Source organism: Thalassophryne amazonica, chromosome 6 (genome assembly GCF_902500255.1).
Source record: "Thalassophryne amazonica chromosome 6, fThaAma1.1, whole genome shotgun sequence".
Classification (NCBI taxonomy): Eukaryota; Metazoa; Chordata; class Actinopteri; order Batrachoidiformes; family Batrachoididae; genus Thalassophryne; species Thalassophryne amazonica.
Genome location: NC_047108.1, coordinates 118,173,597 through 118,193,844, shown reverse-complemented (window position 1 = coordinate 118,193,844; position 20,248 = coordinate 118,173,597). Strand labels below are relative to the sequence as shown.

The window sequence follows — 20,248 nt, the reverse complement described above, 5'->3', positions numbered from 1 at the left end:
CTGAGTACCTTAAGTCTCTGGATGTTGTGGGACTGTCTTGGCTGACACGCCTCTGCAACATCGTGTGGCGATCGGGGACAGTGGCAAAGGGCAGCCCTGGTGGAGGCCAACGTGCACTGGAAACAGGTTTGACTTACTACCGGCAATGCGAACCAAGCTCCTGTTGTGGTCGTACAGGGACCAGATAGCCCTTAGCAAAGGACCCCGGACTCCATACTCCCAGAGCACCCCCCACAGGGTACCCCGAGGGACATGGTCAAACGCCTTCTCCAGATCCACAAAGCACATGTGGACTGGTTGGGCGAACTCCCATGAACCCTCAAGCACCCAATGGAGGGTGTAGAGCTGGTCCAGTGTGCCGCGACCAGGACGAAAACCACACTGCTCCTCCTGAATCTGAGGTTCGACTATCGGTCGAATTCTCCTCTCCAGTACTCTGGAATAGACCTTACCGGGGAGGCTGAGGAGTGTGATCTCCCTATAATTGGAACACACCCTCCGGTCCCCCTTCTTAAACAGAGGAACCACCACCCCGGTCTGCCAATCCAGAGGCACTGTCCCCGACCGCCATGCGATGTTGCAGAGGCGTGTCAACCAAGACAGTCCCACAACATCCAGAGACTTAAGGTTCTCAGGACAGATTTCATCCGCCCCAGGAGCCTTGCCACTGAGGAGCTTTCTGACCACCTCGGTGACTTCGGCCTGGGTGATGGATGAGTCCCCCCTGAGTCCCCAGTCTCTGCTTCCTCTTCGGAAGACTTGACAATGGGATTGAGATGATCCTCGAAGTATTCCTTCCACCGCTCGACAGCATCCCCAGTCAGGGTCACTAATCACTTTATATTATTCATTAATAGCTCCATATATGACATATTATATTGAGGTCTGGGGAAACACTTATAAAACAAACACTAATTCAGTATTTTTATTGCAAAAGAAAGCCATAAGAATTATCAGTATTAACCCTTACCATGAGCCATCAAACCCACTATTTATGTTTAAATATTCTGAAACAAACCATGTATAAAGCAAAAACAAAATTCTACCTCAACATGTCGAAATTCTGTTTAAAATGAAGGATTCCAGTTATAATTTGAGAGGAACATTATTATTTGGTAAATTAAAGACTTGAACTACTGTAAAAAAGTCATTGTGTTTCTGTAAAAGGTGTAAACATTTGGAACATCTGTCCTGAACATATTAAATTATGCGGTACTCTAGTCGGCTTTAAAACGTTTTATAGAAATAATATAATCTCTTGTTACAGTATGGACAATTAAGTTTATTGATTTGGTATTATTTCTTTTGGAGTGTGCACTATTATTTATTTTGTTGTGATGAGAAAATTCCATTCATTGATTAATCTCAAACATCTGTGCTTTGTTCCTTTTGTATTTGTTGTTATGAACACACACACACACATATATACATACATACGCATATACACACCTAATACAGTTTAAAAGATGTATACAACTAGTAAACTCGGATAAACTGTAATAAACACACTTGTCGTCATTCCACAAGGACTTTATCTGTGATTAATGAACTGACAAGCATTTCTGCCGATGTGGAAAATGCACTTTATTGCATGTTGTGGTGACGCAAAGGCGCTCTGTCAAATCATTGCTGTTTGACATTTTGGGGGACTGGAACCAGGATGTGTAAAATTTGGATGCACGATCTTTTGCACCTCCCCTCCCTCTGGTGGTACTTCTGCAATCAAAAGACTGTTCATGCTTTCACGTGTATACTTTGTGTTTTTGAACATTTTCTGCCTACACATACTTTTATACAAGAATGTTTGTATCTGAAAATATATGTTTGTGTGCACCTTAAATCTGACTTTATGCATTTTTTTTTTGCTGTACTTCATGTTCTGTTTAACCCTCTGAAGCTCCGTCCCCACCACAGGAGGTGGCTCCCGTTCAGACCAGTACGTAACGCCACCTGCAGCCTCAGTAGACGTAGAGACAATAGAGTTGTAGGTGTGTTAGTGTCGATACAGCTTAGTGTTGTTTCAGCCAGATCTCCAAAAGCACGACCACACCAAGTGAGAAAAACGTTAAAGATGTGCAATTTATTTTGAAAACATAACGAGTATTCAGGGAACTCATACCTCCTCCAAGGACCAACAATCCTCTATTCATAAGGACTTTAAATGCAGACGGGGCAGTGTTTCTCCAAACTTGAAATTACATGCATTTAATCAAAGGGAGGCATTTTGAAAACATCCATTTAAAATCATTCTGATTCCAGATCTGCCTCACAGTCTAATCAACCATTCCTTGACCCAAGGTCTAGCGCTCCAGCAGATGTCATTGAAATCCATTTATGAGACATTCTGCTGACAGACCATCAAAGGCAGATGAAAACATAACATCTTTTGTGGTGGTAATGAAGAGAAAATGAATACTCCTGCTGCAACCCACCGATTGTGAATTGCAGTTTCAATTTGTTGGCTTATTTTATGAATCCCAGCCGAGTTACAGCGTGTTTACTGTCAGACATAGCTCCGTGTGCTTCTGCCATCCTGCCCTCATGTAGTTATAGGCATTAGCTCACTGCAAAGAGCAGATGGAAACTGTCCTGATTGTAGCAGGAATCTAACATCTGAGGCTTCTTTTTCTTCCCAGGCCACAACTGTTCTCTCTCCGTTCCCACGTCTGGCATTTTCTCTCCACCTCCTCTAGGTATATAGCTCACGCTCGCACACGCACAGCCAACGGGATCCCTGTGATCTCATCTTGATGTACCTGAATTTTCAAATAACAATTGCAGACATGCACGCATTTCAATCCGTTGTTATATCCTCTCATGCCAAAGGGAGGGTGTCAAGAAATGCCAGCTTTACTTAAGCAAGAGTGAAGACTAGATGTCACTCCCGCCCACGATCTCTGTATCTACCCTTTATGAGCCGAAATCTAGCTTCACTCAATTAAATCTGGGTCCCGGTGCTGCCTTTTGAACTGTCGTCTTGAAGGGCTTCTGTTAGCTACACTGTTCTCAAGCTGCAGGCGGATCCTATTTGCCTCCACTAATCCGCTTTTCCTGCCTTCTTTTTCCGTTTTTTTCTGCTTGTCTGTTTTTCCCCTTTCCTTTCCATTTTTCCTCTTCCTATTTCGTCTCCCTTTATCAGTTCCAGCCCTGTTGAACATAAGCTCCTACGTGAGTGACACCTTTGCCAAAATCAGCTGGACTGCCAGAGAAGAGCAACAGGACTCGCAGCTTTATGTGGCTTATATGAATAACCGTAAGCTACTTTTCCTGTCCTGCCTTGCTCAGCAATGATGGGGAATTTTGGTGGTATGTTTAATAGCAAAGGGAATCTTTTATAAAGAACCAAATATACATTATAAGCAGTCGTGTGCATGAGCTAACTTCTGCATGGCTACTTCCAAACAGCTCCAGAATGTATGTAGATGTATATGTAGTCATACATAGTACAAGTAAGAATGTTTAATCTGTTAAAGGTCCATAGAAATTACTAACCTGGCAGCAGTTTATCCTGGAGCCTCACCAATATTGGTTTTGATACCAATATTAGAGAGTTGAAGAAATTAATGGGAATTCAAGTCAATTCAATTTATTTACATAGTGCCAAAGCTACCTCGAGGCTCTTCACAGGGGTTCTAATTTTATCAGCAATGATACTCATATATATGCCGATACATTCATAAAAAAGGCAATGATTCCTAACATTTCATTATCAAACCGTTATTACAAAAAATATTTTTGAGGCTTGATGTATTATAATTTAAACAAACTTTATTATAAATAACTACAAGCATAACCAGCAACCAACCAACCAATGTATGTCACGGTGCTGCCAAGCTGTCTTCACTCAGATTGGCAGTTGCTGTGTCACATTGCTCAGTATTTGCATAAAACTGATTTCCTAGGTGGCGGCATAGTGACCACTTGACTTGTGTTGTGGTAAAACGCCCAGTCTGATTGGAAATGGAAACCAGCTAGTTGCTTTGCCTTTATCTCTTATAGCTGATGTGAACACTGCCCAAGGGGAGATGGGGTCCCAGCTCTGTTTCACAGCATTATAAACAATACTGTTGTAGCATCCTCTGCTGGAAAACATTCTTTCTTGTTTATTCTGTAAAATAAAAGTTTTGATATCAGCAAAAATTGCAATGTTTGTTAAAAGGCTCAGCTGATCTTATTGGCCAACCGATATATTGGTCAGGCTCTAGTTTATCTTGACTTCTTTTTCCAGATGCTAATAGCGTCTTGGTGCTTCTGCACTTCCTATGCCTTGCTGTGTAGGTGATGGTAACTGGCGGTTTTCTGAAGCTGTAAACACCTCTCAAAGCTTCCACATAATTGACGGACTCAAACCCGGGATGGTGTACACGGTGCGCCTCATGGCTAAGAGCCTCCTTGATAATGCTAGCATTTTTGAAGACATTATCCAGACCCAGGTCAAAGGTGAGAGTAGAGAAAGGCAATCAACAAAAGTTTTAGTGTTAGTCTGACATAATTTCATTGTGTATCTGACAGTGAGTGTGATGGATATGTTTTATATATATACACTCAACAAAAATATAAACGCAACACTTTTGGTTGTGCTTCCATTTTGTATGAGATGAACTCAAAGATCTAAAACTTTTTCCACATACACAATATCAGCATTTCCCTCAAATATTGTTCACAAACCAGTCTAAATCTGTGATAGTGAGCACTTCTCCTTTGCTGAGATAATCCATCCCACCTCACAGGTGTGCCATATCAAGATGCTGATTAGACACCATGATTAGTGCACAGGTGTGCCTTATACTGTCCACAATAAAAGGCCACTCTGAAAGGTGCAGTTTTATCATACAGCACAATGCCACAGATGTCGCAAGATTTGAGGGAGCGTGCAGTTGGCATGCTGACAGCAGGAATGTCAACCAGAGCGGTTGCTCGTGTATTGAATGTTCATTTCTCTACCATAAGCCGTCTCCAAAGGCGTTTCAGAGAATTTGGCAGTACATCCAACCAGCCTCACAACCGCAGACCACGTGTAACCACACCAGCCCAGGACCTCCACATCCAGCATGTTCACCTCCAAGATCGTCTGAGACCAGCCACTCGGACAGCTGCTGAAACAATCGGTTTGCATAACCAAAGAATTTCTGCACAAACTGTCAGAAACCGTCTCAGGGAAGCTCATCTGCATGCTCGTCGTCCTCATCGGGGTCTCGACCTGACTCCAGTTCGTCGTCGTAACTGACTTGAGTGGGCAAATGCTCACATTCGCTGGCGTTTGGCACGTTGGAGAGGTGTTCTCTTCACGGATTGAATCCCGGTTCACACTGTTCAGGGCAGATGGCAGACAGCATGTGTGGCGTCGTGTGGGTGAGCGGTTTTCTGATGTCAATGTTGTGGATCGAGTGGCCCATGGTGGCGGTGGGGTTATGGTATGGGCAGGCGTCTGTTATGGATGAAGAACACAGGTGCATTTTATTGATGGCATTTTGAATGCACAGAGATACAGTGATGAGATCCTGATGCCCATTGTTGTGCCATACATCCAAGAACATCACCTCATGTTGCAGCAGGATAATGCACGGCCCCATGTTGCAAGGATCTGTACCCAATTCTTGGAAGCTGAAAATGTCCCAGTTCTTGCATGGCCGGCATACTCACCGGACATGTCACCCATTGAGCATGTTTGGGATGCTCTGGACCGGCGTATACGACAGCGTGTACCAGTTCCTGCCAATATCCAGCAACTTTGCACAGCCATTGAAGATGAGTGGACCAACATTCCACAGGCCACAATTGACAACCTGATCAACTCTATGCGAAGGAGATGTGTTGCACTGCATGAGGCAAATGGTGGTCACACCAGATACTGACTGGTATCCCCCCCAATAAAACAAAACTGCACCTTTCAGAGAGGCCTTTTATTGTGGACAGTCTAAGGCACACCTGTGCACTAATCATGGTGTCTAATCAGCATCTTGATATGGCACACCTGTGAGGTGGGATGGATTATCTCAGCAAAGGAGAAGTGCTCACTATCACAGATTTAGACTGGTTTGTGAACAATATTTGAGGGAAATGGTGATATTGTGTATGTGGAAAAAGTTTTAGATCTTTGAGTTCATCTCATACAAAATGGGAGCAAAACCAAAAGTGTTGCATTTATATTTTTGTTGAGTGTATATATATATATATATATATATATATATATATATATATATATATATATATATATATATATATATATATATATATATTATAACAGTTCTTGTATCACTTTGTTTTTCTTTTTCCTGTTTAATCTACTTTCAGAAGTGAAATAACTTTGTACCTGAAGGGAATGTGAGTCAAACAGGATGTGTGAACAGCCTCTCAAACTTGAATTCATCCTGTTTTTTTCAGTTTAAACGCTTGAGGGGAATGTCATTCTCATGTTGGTCCTTGAGCTTCATCTTTTTTCTTTTTTTTTCTCTGTTGCTCTTAGGTATTGCCAGTCGGCAGAACAACATTTCAACCCAGGGCTGGCTCATTGGGACCATGTGTGCTGTGGCGCTGCTCACCCTGATCGCCCTCATTGCCTGCTTTTTGCGGAGAAACAAAGGCGGCAAGTATGCAGGTATGCCGCTGCCCCCCCAGCGACAAGACATGTTCTCCATGGATCAAGGTCAGTTAGTCATTGACTGGGGTTCACTCACATTTTTCTTCAGGACATCAGTTGCTGGATAGAGAGCACAGTCTGACAAACTCATCTGAACAGATGAAAATTAAATTTGTTTATCCTTGAAATGTTTAACCCTAATCAGGACACATCATGGATCTTAATAATCTGTGCACCTGGGATCCATGCGGACCACAACAGAACATCTTGTTTTTAAATGCTACAATCATGTTTTACGATCATGTTTTTATTTATGCCATTCTTGCAGGTATCTGTAATAGAACTAGATAAGGTCCTTTTACAGCTATTTTGAAAAGACTTTTGAATGTCTTGATGATAAACTTTACAATATCACATTGATAACCCTGATGTATGATTTCATTAAAACTATAGTCTAGGGGTTGACCGATTGTCAGTGCCAATAACTGGCCAGGCCGACATACGATCAACCTATTATTGGCCTGTCTGATTATTGGCGCTGATAATCAACCCCTAGACTAACGTTTTATGGATTCAGTTAACTCCTAATGTATATATAATGATATAGATATATAGATAAAAATTGGCCAACCCGTAATATGTCTATATTGTTCTATATACATTAGGGGTTAACCAAATCCATAAAACTTTAGTCCAGGGGTTGACTGATTATCAGTGCCAATAATCAGCCAAGCCGAAAATTGGTTGACCTCAGACCAATAATTGGCCAACCTCTGGACTGAAGTTTATGGATTCAGTTAACCCCTAATGTATGAACAATATAGATATATTAGGGGTTGATCAATTATTAACTCCAATAATTGATCAACACCTGATATACCTATATTAGCCAGACCAATTTATGACCAATTTATTATCTATGCTAATAATTGGACAAGCCGATTATTGGCACTGGTCAACACCCAGGCTAAAGTTTTAGTTAATCGGTTGACCCATTATATATGTACCTAGCCGATACAGATATATTAGGGGTCAACCGATTATCGGGCTGGCTGATTATTGGTGCTGATCACTAAGTAACAAATTTTCACTTTTGTCTTGCTCCTGGGTTAAAACCATAATTTCCCATTTCTTCACAACCAATCAAAAGAGAAAATAGTGGTCTTGACCTCCAAACGTTGGTTTTGTGGTCAGGACGATGAAATTGCAAATTAACCACTTTTCACATTCACTGAGTGGTCACTACTAATTTCTGGAAAAGTTAAGTCCATTTGTCAGAGTTGTGGTCATCATATTTTCTTTTTGTGATCATGTCAAAAGGGTTCAAACATCATTTCAAATGTAATACAATGTTGACAAAGCAATTATATTTATGAAAACCTTCCTCATTTGTATAGATTGAGTAAGAACTTCCAAGAACAGGAGAGTAATTTACTGAGGTTTGAAGATTCTCATTTGTTCATGAATATTTCACTCTTTAATCAAAGAAAATTAACCTAAACAACAGAGGGGAAAAGACAGCAATGAAGTTTGCTGTTCCAAGAATATGGCATGAAGCCACTGACCACTCAACCAACTGCTACTTCTGCATGGTGGATCCTTCCTAACACAGAAGTGGGAAGAATGCACCTGCAATTCCTTATCCTGACATTCCATCTTCCATTGCACCAGTGCCACACTTCCTGTACCTTCATCTCCAGAATGAAAACAACCATCAGAAGTACTTGTAGAAAGCACTGAATCAGAGGATGGGGAGAACAGTGGACTGTGACATTACAGATACAGTTTGTGAGAGGAATCCTTACTTCCCAAGTCATGGAGATCTGAATGACCTCATCAGAGATCTTGGTTTTACAAAGTCAAATGCTGAGCTTTTGATCTCAAGGCTGAAGGAGTGGGACTTGTTGGATGAAAAGTGTGCAAGTAACAAGCCAAAGAAAATGTCACCAACTTTTCTCTAGCTTCTTTGCCAAGGAAGAGAGTTTGGACTATTGTTGTGACATTTCAGGCACTTGGAATTGCATGTAATCCAAATGAGTGGAGACTCTTCATTGATAGCTCATCCAGAAGCCTGAAGGCTGTGCTACTGCACAATGGGAACAAGTATCCATCACTTCCTTTGGTTCATTCAGTGCATCTCAAGGAGGATTACAACAGTGTCAAATATCCGCTGGAAGCTTTGAACTATGATGAGTATGGATGGGAGGTCATTGGGGACTTCAGAATGGTGGCATTTTTGATGGGACTCCAGGGAGGTTTCACCAAGTTTCTCTGTTTTCGCTGCCTTTGGGACAGTAGAGACTGGGCAGCACATTATCGCTGGAAGCAATGGCCTGAAAGGCCTGAATTCTCAGTTGGAAGCTGTAACATTAAAATGAGCCATTGGTGGATCCTCACAAGGTTTTGTTCCCTCCTCTGCACATCAAACTGGGTCTTATGAAACAATCTGTCACAACGCTTGACAAAGAGTCTGCACCATTCAAGTATCTTCAAGACTTTTTCCCAAAGCTGTCAGAGGCAAAAGTGAAAGCTGGTGTTTTCATTGGACCACAAGTCAAGAAAATCATAGAGTGGCCTGAATTTCCAAAAAACTGACAGCAAAGGAACAGGAGGCATGGAAAAGTTTTGTTGATGTTGTCCATGGGTTTCTGGGCAAACACAAGGCTGGTTGAGACTTTGGTGAGAAACTATGGCCAAATGGGCTGTAGCATGTCACTGAAGGTCCACATTCTGGATGCTCACCTTGACAACTTCAAGGACATGGGGGCATACTCAGAAGAACATGGGGAGCGCTTCCACCAAAACATGATGGACTTTGAACACAGATATCAGGGATCTTACAATGAAACATGATGGGGGACTACATTTGGGGTCTGATAAGGGAAAGTGATTTGTTGCACATTTGTAAATCAAGGAAAACTGTTCATTTTTAACTTTGTAAAATTGTTTTCAAATGTTTGAAAATAAACCTTGCTGCAGTTATGTTCCGTATTTTAGTTTTATTGTGAAAACGTCAGAAAATTGTCAAAAATAGCTGTTTTGAGGGGATAAAATTGCTGTACAGTCCAAAAAAACAAAGTTTGGCATGAAAAATGGGCTTTTTCTATTGTTTTGCAATAAATGTAGTAGGAAAAAGACACTTATATGCCAGGAACAAAAATCATGTTACACAGTGAATTGGTTGACCTGTATTTTTAGTCAACTCATTGTCGGTTTCCTTTTCGAGCTCTTCAGTTTTGAGGCAGATCTGTTTGCTCTCTTGAAGCACAAAATGAGCCCTCATTTGCACCCCGTTTGGAAACACATGGTGCATGTTTGATGCATGTTGCTTACAATGCCTTACAACCAGTGGCCCGACACTGAGGGGCATGCGGCTTATTAGTGTGCACGTGAGTATCATTTGTGTTGCACTGCCAGTTCGGCTCAGTGCCTTAGATTACACACCTTGCTGTATCAGACAAGCGAGAATCAGCTGGTCTTGTTACTGCCTCGGTCGCCTGGTAACCGAGCGTATTCAGCCTGCATAACTTGGTTGGTTTCTTTGTTTTCATTGTGTTTTACCTTCTCCTCCTCACCACTCCACTTCTTCTCCTGCAGTAAGTTTGGACACAAAACTTTGAATATTTCATCATCTCCTTTGGATCTGCACTTTGGCCACCCAGCTACTTTTATGAAACCCCTCTTTGTCTCCATAGAAGGAACTTGACATTTTAAAAGCATATTTACACAAAGAGCTGTTGTGCAGCACTTTGTGCAGTCGCTGAGCAGAGGCTCTCCATGAAACGGACAAGTTGTTGTTCTCAAAAGCTTTTTGGCCCTGACTTTTGCTCTAAGGTGTTGTAAAAATGTTCCATCTACACTCAGTTCCAATCACATCTGACCTCCCAGAAAATCACAGATTGAAATATTTGTGCAGGTTTTTTTTCCTTCAATAAATTGAAAAAGCTTAAAAGAGGTCAATGCCACCTGTTCCGGCCCCCCATTACAATAATGCTCAGCACCTTTTAAGACATTTTGTGTGTCTGTGATAGCTCAGCTCTGTGATTTGCTGCTGTGGTGCTGAAATGCTTGTGCTGATGCCCCTGCAGTGAAAGAGAAGGAGGACCTCCATCCTGACGTGGAGTCTCAAGAAATGAATGACGACACCTTCTGTGAATACAGGTAAGCCAAGCGCTCATTCTGCAGAGGAAAGCTGCAGTGCCAGCGAGCTAACAACCCAGGAATGACTTCTTTTTTTTTACCCCACTTTGAATTGCATTGTGTTGCAGAAGTAATAATCTAACAGCCATATGTTAAATATTTTCTGTCTCTGAAAGCCATTTGTCATTGGTGACAGTAATAATTTTTTTTATGTATGTCTCCCTTCCCCAAAGCAAACCTTGCACACGCTACCAGGATCAGCCTGAAAGCCAGTGCTCTCAGCGTGTAATGGCATAGGTAACCACACAGCGTAGTTAGCAGCTAGGAATGGGCCGTGTGTCTTTTAGTTACAAAATAGTTACAAAGGTGTTCCACCTTTGTGCTTAGGCTGTCTGTGTGTGTGTGTGTGTGTGTGTGTGTGTGTGTGTGTGTGTGTGTGTGTGTGTGTGTGTGTGTGTGTGTGTGTGTGTGTGTGTGTGTGTGTGTGTGTGTCTGTCCATCTACCATGCATCCGGAAAGTATTCACAGCATTTCACTGTTCAATCAGATTCAGGTCTGGGCTCTGACTGGGCCACTCAAGGACATTCACAGAGTTGTCCTGAAGCCACTCCTTTGATATCTTGGCTGTGTGTTTAGGGTCATTGTCCTGCTGAAAGATGAACCATCGCCCCAGTCTGAGGTCAAAAACGCTCTGGAGCAGATTTTCATACAGGATGTCTCTGTACATTGCTGCATTCATCTTTCCCTCAATCCTGACTAGTCTCCCAGTTCCTGCCGCTGAAAAACATCCCCACAGCATGATGCTGCCACCACCATGTTTCACTGTAGGGATGGTGCCTGGATTCCTCCAAACATGATGCCTGGCATTCACACCACAGAGTTCAATCTTTGTCTCATCAGACCAGAGAATTTTGTCTCTCATGGTCTGAGAGTCCTTCAGGTGTCTTTTGTCAAACTCCAGGCGGGCTGCCATGTGCCTTTTACTAAGGAGTGGCTTCCGTCTGGCCACTCTACCATACAGGCCTGATTAGTGTATTGGTGCAGAGATGGTTGTCCTTCTGGAAGGTTCTCTTCTCTCCACAGAGGAATGCTGGAGCTCTGACAGAGTGACCATCGGGTTGTTGTTCACCTCCCTGACTAAGGCCCTTCTCCCCCGATCACTCAGTTTAGACGGGCGACCAGCTCTAGGAAGAGTCCTGGTGGATGTGAACCTCTTCCATTTATAGATGATGGAGGCCACTGTGCTCATTGGGACCTTCAAAGCAGCAGAAATATTTCTGTTTCCTTACCCAGATTTGTCCCTTGAGACAATCCTGTCTCAGAGGTCTACAGACAATTCCTTTGACTTCAAGCTTGGTTTGTGCTCTGACTATCAACTGTGGGACCTTATATGTAGACAGGTGTGTGTCTTTCCACATCACATCCAATCAACTGAATTTACCCCAGGTGGACTCCAGTTAAGCTGTAGAAACATGTCAAGGATGATCAGTGAAAACAGGAGGCACCTGAGCTCAATTTTGAGCTTTTTGGCAAAGGCTGTGAATACTAATGTACATGTGATTTCTTAGTTTATTTTTAATACATTTGCGAAAAATCTCAAACAAAACTGTCTTCACATTGTCATTATGAGGTATTGTGTGTAGAATTTTGAGAAAAAAATAATTTCATCCATTTTGGAATAAGACTATAACATAAAATGTGAAGCACTGTGAATACTTTCTGGATGCACTGTGCAGTCAGGTCCAAACGTTTTGGAGAGTGACCATGAAACCTGTGGGTTTGAAGACAGTAAGGACTGTGGCCTTTTGATATTTGACCAAGATTTGACCAAAGACCTTCACCCAAAAGCCAACTAAGGGCAATTATGGAATCCACCTTAGTGTGTGCCGTATTTGGACAAAATCAGGTTGAAAACCAACTTCCTTGACATTGAACTTTGTGCAAATAAATTTTTTAATGCTGTCTTGGGGCCAGCCTTCATTTACGTGAAATGTTTTGCAGAAGTCAACAAAGGGACCTGGGAAGAAGAAGAAGATTATGGGATGTCTCTGCACCCCACCAGGGTTGAAATGAATCAAGATGTGTTTGTAGTTCAGACGTTCAGCTTTAATTCAAAGGGTTTAGCACAAATGATACATTAATGGCCCACTCACACACTCATGATTAGCCTGGCGCTTGTAGATGGAGAGTGAAAGTTGCTTACCATTGACCCACGGTGCACAGGATTGACCCGCGGTGCACAGGAGCTACGTTGATGTCAGTTGGGCAACACTGATGTTTTCTTTGGAAAATTTTTCAACATGATTAAAATCTTCTATATTGATGCTAAAATGCCTGCAAGATTTGAACTCTTCTACTGCTATATCACCTCCGCTAGTACATCATTACTGCTTAGTTCATCTCTGCTGGCATCCGCTGGCCAACATCGGAGGCTTGACTGGATGCATCGCCACCTGTATGTAGAAATGTGAAGGAATATAATGATGCACCAGTTGCAAGTGACGCAATCGCAGAATTACACTGAATTCATATATGTCATGTGATGTCTCAAACGCTGATTTGAGGATGAGCTCTGCCAAGGTACGCTAATGCGCCACAGAGAGCGCAACACTACGTACTGCGAGTCAGTGGACCATCGCTCCGCCAGCAAAATGCCGCCCTCTGCTGGCATATGTCGAGCTGCATTGGAGACAGGAAGTTTGCGCAATTGCAGTGAACCTTCTCCAGTGTTTCACAGAGATTTTTGTGAATCTGCTACTTCGGGCAGCGTCAGTCACTTTACGCCATAGGGTGAACAGGTTCTAGTCATTTAGGAATTTCACACATTTTTATCCATAACTTATACAAAGACATGACTGTACATGCACATACATTTGGAATCTGAGCAGGGGATGTTTTATGTTCGTTTTATGTTTGCTTGTTATGTAATTTGTTCACACTGCCCCCTCCTGGTGCCGCCACTGATGTATTTATTTGGCGGTGAATCACATCCCCTGTTAGCAACCTGATCAAGTGACTGAAATGTTGAAATTTATATTTCAAACTTTTTGATCATCATATGGCATGAGTGCCGATCTCAGTTTCAGTTTTATCCTTTAGACCATCATTTATTTTCTGTGCAACGTCTCAAACACAGGCAAAGTATTAATTTGACGAAGCTCCCACTGCAGATGCACAGATTGATCCTGGAGGCGAAGTAACTGAACTTATTTGACATTCAGTGAATTAAAAAAAAAAAAACAATGTGGCGCTGAGGCTGTAAGCTGTAAGCAGACAGCTGTTTTACAACCCCTGGCAAAAATTATGGAATCACCGGCCTCGGAGGATGTTCATTCAGTTGTTTAATTTTGTAGAAAAAAAGCAGATCACAGACATGACACAAAACTAAAGTCATTTCAAATGGCAACTTTCTGGCTTTAAGAAACACTATAAGTAATCAAGAAAAAAAAGATCGTGGCAGTCAGTAACGGTTACTTTTTTAGACCAAGCAGAGGAAAAAAATATGGAATCACTCAATTCTGAGGAAAAAATTATGGAATCACCCTGTAAATTTTCATCCCCAAAACTAACACCTGCATCATATCAGATCTGCTCGTTAGTCTGCATCTAAAAAGGAGTGAACACACCTTGGAGAGCTGTTGCACCAAGTGGACTGACATGAATCATGGCTCCAACACGAGAGATGTCAGTTGAAACAAAGGAGAGGATTATCAAACTCTTAAAAGAGAGTAAATCATCACGCAATGTTGCAAAAGATGTTGGTTGTTCACAGTCAGCTGTGTCTAAACTCTGGACCAAATACAAACAACATGGGAAGGTTGTTAAAGGCAAACATACTGGTAGACCAAGGAAGACAAAGCGTCAAGACAGAAAACTTAACGCAATATGTCTCAAAAATCGAAAAATGTACAACAAAACAAATGAGGAAGGAATGTGAGGAAACTGGAGTCAACGTCTGTGACCGAACTGTAAGAAACCGCCTAAAGGAAATGGGATTTACATACAGAAAAGCTAAACGAAAGGCATCATTAACACCTAAACAGAAAAAAACAAGGTTACAATGGGCTAAGGAAAGGCAATTGTGGACTGTGGATGACTGGATGAAAGTCATATTCAGTGATGAATCTCGAATCTGCATTGGGCAAGGTGATGATGCTGGAACTTTTGTTTGGTGCCTTTCCAATGAGATTTATAAAGATGACTGCCTGAAGAGAACATGTAAATTTCCACAGTCATTGATGATATGGGGCTGCATGTCAGGTAAAGGCACTGGGGAGATGGCTGTCATTACATCATCAATAAATGCACAAGTTTATGTTGATATTTTGGACAATTGAAAGGATGTTTGGGGATGATGAAATCATTTTTCAAGATGATAATGCATCTTGCCATAGAGCAAAAACTGCAAAAACATTCCTTGCAAAAAGACACATAGGGTCAATGTCATGGCATAGGGTCAATGTCAACGAGCAGATCTGATTTGATGCAGGTGTTAATTTGGGGGATGAAAATTTACAGGGTGATTCCATAATTTGTTCCTCAGAATTGAGTGATTCCATATTTTTTTCCTCTGCTTGGTCTAAAAAAGTAACTGTTACTGACTGCCACAATCTTTTTTCTTGATTTCTTATAGTGTTTCTTAAAGCCAGAAAGTTGCCATTTGAAATGACTTTAGTTTTGTGTCATGTCTGTGATCTGCTTTTTTTCTACAAAATTAAACAACTGAATGAACATCCTCTGAGGCTGGTGATTCCATAATTTTTGCCAGCGGTTGTATTTTCTAATCGCTGTTGAATTGCTATTGTTTGCATTGTTGTGCTGCTGCGCTGACAGCGTCGGACTCTCAGCTGAATCCTGTTTGGCTCGAATGCAGAACTGCAGCCACAGCGTAAACACACCGTGTTTATTTGTGCCGACACGACAGAAAACACCTAAAATATCCTCGTTGATTGTTCTTATAATTCACAGTGTGATTATTCGCTATTGTGCCGTCCCTGCCAACTGCATCCCTGAGATTGTTGCCAGTAATTTGATAGTGTTTAGTGAGGAGGCCGTACATTGTAGGTTTTTACTGTCCGTCAGCAATAACAGATGAAGTTGTTGATCATGATCACTGGGAACGTTGACTTTAGGTATCTATATTTCTTGGATGGTGTTGGATTACGGGGTCTCGGCGTCATTCTTTGGGATGTTCGTCACGCTTGCCTTCACGAGGCCGTTCGCCCCGGTCGCCTCCACACCCCCCGGAGCGCCCTTAGCCACGCTGTGATGTTGTTTTTGTGGTTTTAGAGCTGCATTCAGGGTTCTCTTGTGCCCTTTGAATCTCTGAAGGCAGCAGGCTGCTCGCCGCTAAGCAGCGTGTCGGGGGAGCTGACGAGTGGTAATTATGCTTCAGACGATTGCTCTTTGGAGACGAAGAGTCGGCTGCAGAAACAGCAGGTGTCGTCATAGCTCGAGTAGACTGTGAGCAACAACAAAAAAAAAAGATGCAGGGTCCCCACCCCCAGCTTCTTCATCTGATGTATTTCAATGCCCCCCCCAACACACACATACACAGTTTGTTTGTCAGCAGCACTACTTATTTTAATTAAAAAAAAAACATGAAACTTGATCAGACTCTTGGGTCTGACCCCACAGAGAAGTGTTGCATAAAAAAATTAATTTTTTAAAGAAACTTGGTCGGCTCTGAGTGTGAAGATAAACTATTTCATTGTTGGGATGAATTTGGAAAAAGGACTGGATGCAATATGTTTTCAGAAAAGTTTGTTGTGAAATATATATATATATATATATATATATATATATATATATATATATATTCTCTGGAATAAATACGATTATCTGCGTGTTTTTCCATTTAAAATGAAAAATAAATAAATAAATAAATAATGAACAGATTTTATTCATTGCAAGGGGGGCTGTTTTACTTATGATTTTTTTTTTATAATTTATTTTGGATTTGTGGTTGGGTTGAGAACAAATACCATGATAAGATACACACAAAAGGTTGGTTGTTTATTTGTTTGCAAATTGCAAGATAACACATATTACTAGAAAGTTGATTTTTTTTTCTTCACAAAACTTGATGAAATTATTCAGTTTGGATTTGACTTTTGGGGCAGTCATGAACAATGTGGAGAGCCAGTAAATTAAAAAAAAAAAACAGGTATTTAAACATTGTGTGACAACACATTTCACAAAAAAGTTAATTTTCATAAATCATGGAAAAAGTTGAGTTCGACCTGACAAACGACACTACTGATTTTTCGAAGATGTGACGTTTTGGGCCTCATGAGCTTTAATGAGTGCCCTCATAGTTTATGTGCAGCAGAAAGTGCCCCTGAAGACATCTTTAAAATAGAAATACAACATCAGCTGGAAGGCAGGGAAAAAATATTCACCTCACACCTGCAGTGTGTGAGCTGCCCCCAAACAAAGTCGGCACGGGTCACCGGGAAGACAGATTTAATTAACTTCTGATGTGCCTCCATCACTCACCTGTTTGGGGAGACTGAGGCAAAAGCAACAGACGAGGCTGAGCCGGATCCGAATCCTGACAAAGGTATTAAAGGAGCCGGGGATCAAAAGCCTCCAGTCCGGGTTTTATCTGCGTATTCAAAGTCACTGTGGGCGGCTCGGCATTCCGCTGCTCTCCGATAACAGCCACTTATCTTCAGCACTCTAGAAAGGTCTGATAAAGATGGAAATGTGGACCCGATGTGGCTCGCATGGTAAACGGCGTCAGAAATAGGTCTGATAAGACTGGTTTATTAAAATACCCACATGAAGGAGGCATGATATGTAATCTGAGTTTGAGCCGTCTTTGTTAAATGTTGAGCTTGTACTTGACAAAGGCATGACCTATAGTACGCTGCATCCTGCACGTGATACCTGAGCGTCTTAATGCCAAGGTCTCGTGTGATGAAAACCAAAGAAGCTGGAGCGATTCCCAAACATGGGTGATTTATGGAATTACAGCAGATGACAAAAACATCTTGGGTGTTTTGAGGTGACCCGGCGTCGTGTAGTGAGACACCTGCAGCTTGGCCAGCTGCCCAGTTTTATATTGGCATTTAATCTACTCGGCCTGTGTGCTGGCCCCTCTGGAATACCGGGAATGACAGGCTGTTTGTCTGGGATTGTATATGCCCCGCCTCTTCCCCCTCTTCCTTCTCGCTTTTTCAATCTCTTACTCTCACATACACACACGCAGACACTCGCTCCCTGTTCAGAATGAGCTGCACTCGAGCAATTTCCATTGGTGGCTCTAAAGAGATTTGAAATTGCCTTTGGTCCTGAAGCCTTGGCAATTAGTAAAATGATTGTAGCAAGCCTTCCCCACCTTCCCCGCCTCCCCTGTGTTCCCCTTCCTGCTGCATCCATCCCTGCCTACCACTGTAGTGAACTTTTCAATGTGTAACAACTAGAAACATGAGCGTCTGCATGCGCAGTCGAGCGTTTAACCCCTTGGTCACATTAGGTACAAGAGACAGAGGCAAAGCGATGAGCTGCCATTCAGTTTCAATCAAAGTGGGCTTTTACAAGAGACAAGTGTTCGCAATGCTCCCCTCTAGGTGGGGCCAAAATAGACGAGAATTCTATGTTATGCACGACTCAAATCAGCAACTGCCAATCCAATTCAAGGTGCCAACAACATGACAACAGTGTAAAGTACATTGGCTGCTTACTCAAACAAAATGATCAAAGATGGCCGAATACGCTCTGAGCTGTATTTCCGTACAAATGTAATATATTTGGCATTTTTTCCTCTTATAAATAAACACTTGTAAATCGTAAAGTGCTGTTTTATGACAAGATAATACATCTTTAGTGATTAACAAGACATTTTACAGAGATGTCAGCATGCAAATTAGAGATGTAGGAATGTCACGGTGAAAGACAGAGTGAAAAAAATCAAGCAAACTTTAATTCCGTTAAAAGCAGGCAAACATGAAGAAAAGTTCACACTGGCCATATCAGGTTCCCACATTTTTTTAAATGATTTATTTAAATGTTGTGCAGAGTATCACCAAGTAACCACAAGATGGGCACGCATTGGGAGCACCCATCACACAAAATAGTTTGTAGCCAATGTGACTGTAGCTTGACAGTGTCTCTCTGCAGCACTCGCCTTTGCCCATGGATGTCTTGTTCAGATTTGTGTTTTGTTTTATTAAAGCTGCATTTATAACTGCGTAGGATGTTTGTTTGTGTGCTGAGCCCTGACCGCCACCCCACTCCTGTGTTTGTCTTGACAGCAGTGACAGCGACGAGAAGCCGCTAAGAGGCAGCAGCTTGTGCTCGCTGGATGATGGCGACATCAACGCGGACAGCCTCAGCGGAGACAGCCTGGTTGACTATGCTGACGGAGCAGGAGAATTCAATGAGGATGGCTCATTTATCGGAGAATATTCTGGACAAAACTACAGAGGCTCCATCACCGAGCCCAGTGGACCCAACCCAGTCACTGCATGAAGCCTCAAAGACTTCCAAGATACTTTTAAAATTCAGCTTCCCTGGCTTTAAACATGACTTAAAGAGACGTAAAAACGTCTCATAACTGCAGACTGGAAAGTTACTTCAGTGTTCAAGATTCTCTCACTGCTAAGGAGGTTTTCATCATTTATGCGTTTCGATAAAACAGATTTCAGTTAAATTTGCCTTCTGACTGGTGGAATATTCAGCATTCTCCTGCAGACAGAATCACATGTGAAATTAATCCAGTACAGTCACTTTCCTTTGATGTGCATTACTGTGTATGTTATGTCCATGCTGAACAGACATTTTTCCCAATCACTTTTTATATGCAAATATGTGAAAGTTGATGTGTTGCTGTGTTTTTATATCAAACGTGATTTTTGAACTTTGTTTTATTTGCTGTTTGTTTTGTCTTTTGGCTGCGGGGTGGCCACTGATCTGCACTGAGATTTAGTGTAAGCTTTTAATGCCTGATGCAACTCCAGTTCTACATGGAGAAACGCACACAGCCTCTGGTGTTCCCAAGTGGTCTCCCAACCAAGTATGAATCAGGACCTCCTCTGCTTCACTTCTGACATCTGACGACATCAGGCGCACATAAGGGATGAGACTGCACCTGCTCAAACAAAAGTGACAATGACAAAAGACCCAGGTTCTCTAACTGGCTGGTTGCAATCCAGGACCCAAGGCGATTCCATTGTGCGGCACCAGCACATGTTCCCAGAGCTGACCTGACCCTTTGTCAAGGAAAAGGAATGATTTTATCCTGACTTCTGAAGAAAAAGTAGAGAAGCAAATCCAATAAAGGCCCTGAGGCTGGTGCTTCTCCCCGGATTCTACAGCAAGAAGCTGGTAAGAGACTACAGCTCCCTGTGCATCGGAGGCCAGTCCATCACAGGTTACTTGGGGCAATACATGTGAAGTGTCTTTGCACGTGTCTTTGCACGTACATGCAACAAAATTTGTCCTCTGCCTTTAAGGCATTATAATTATTGATAGAAAGTATCTAAACACTCATAGCAGTGGACAGCCAGGGACCAGTGCCTGAGG

At 42.1% G+C, this 20,248-nt stretch overlaps 1 protein-coding gene across 10 annotated transcripts in view; it reads left to right on the top strand.

The window, feature by feature from the left end:
- LOC117512979 (neural cell adhesion molecule L1-like protein) overlaps positions 1-19,698 on the top strand; it is a 123,352-nt gene extending 103,654 nt beyond the window's left edge. For 7 of the 10 annotated variants that reach the window (XM_034173231.1, XM_034173234.1, XM_034173233.1 and 4 more), the window contains 5 exons: positions 3,140-3,253; positions 4,279-4,440; positions 6,467-6,646; positions 10,669-10,741; positions 18,979-19,698. In XM_034173231.1, the coding sequence (XP_034029122.1) occupies positions 3,140-3,253; positions 4,279-4,440; positions 6,467-6,646; positions 10,669-10,741; positions 18,979-19,195 (746 nt within the window). In that variant the 3' untranslated portion in view covers positions 19,196-19,698. The remainder of the gene's footprint in view (positions 1-3,139; positions 3,254-4,278; positions 4,441-6,466; positions 6,647-10,668; positions 10,742-18,978) is intronic. The other 3 variants (XM_034173236.1, XM_034173237.1, XM_034173238.1) reach the window with 3 other exon arrangements.
- The last annotated feature ends 550 nt before the right edge of the window (positions 19,699-20,248 follow it).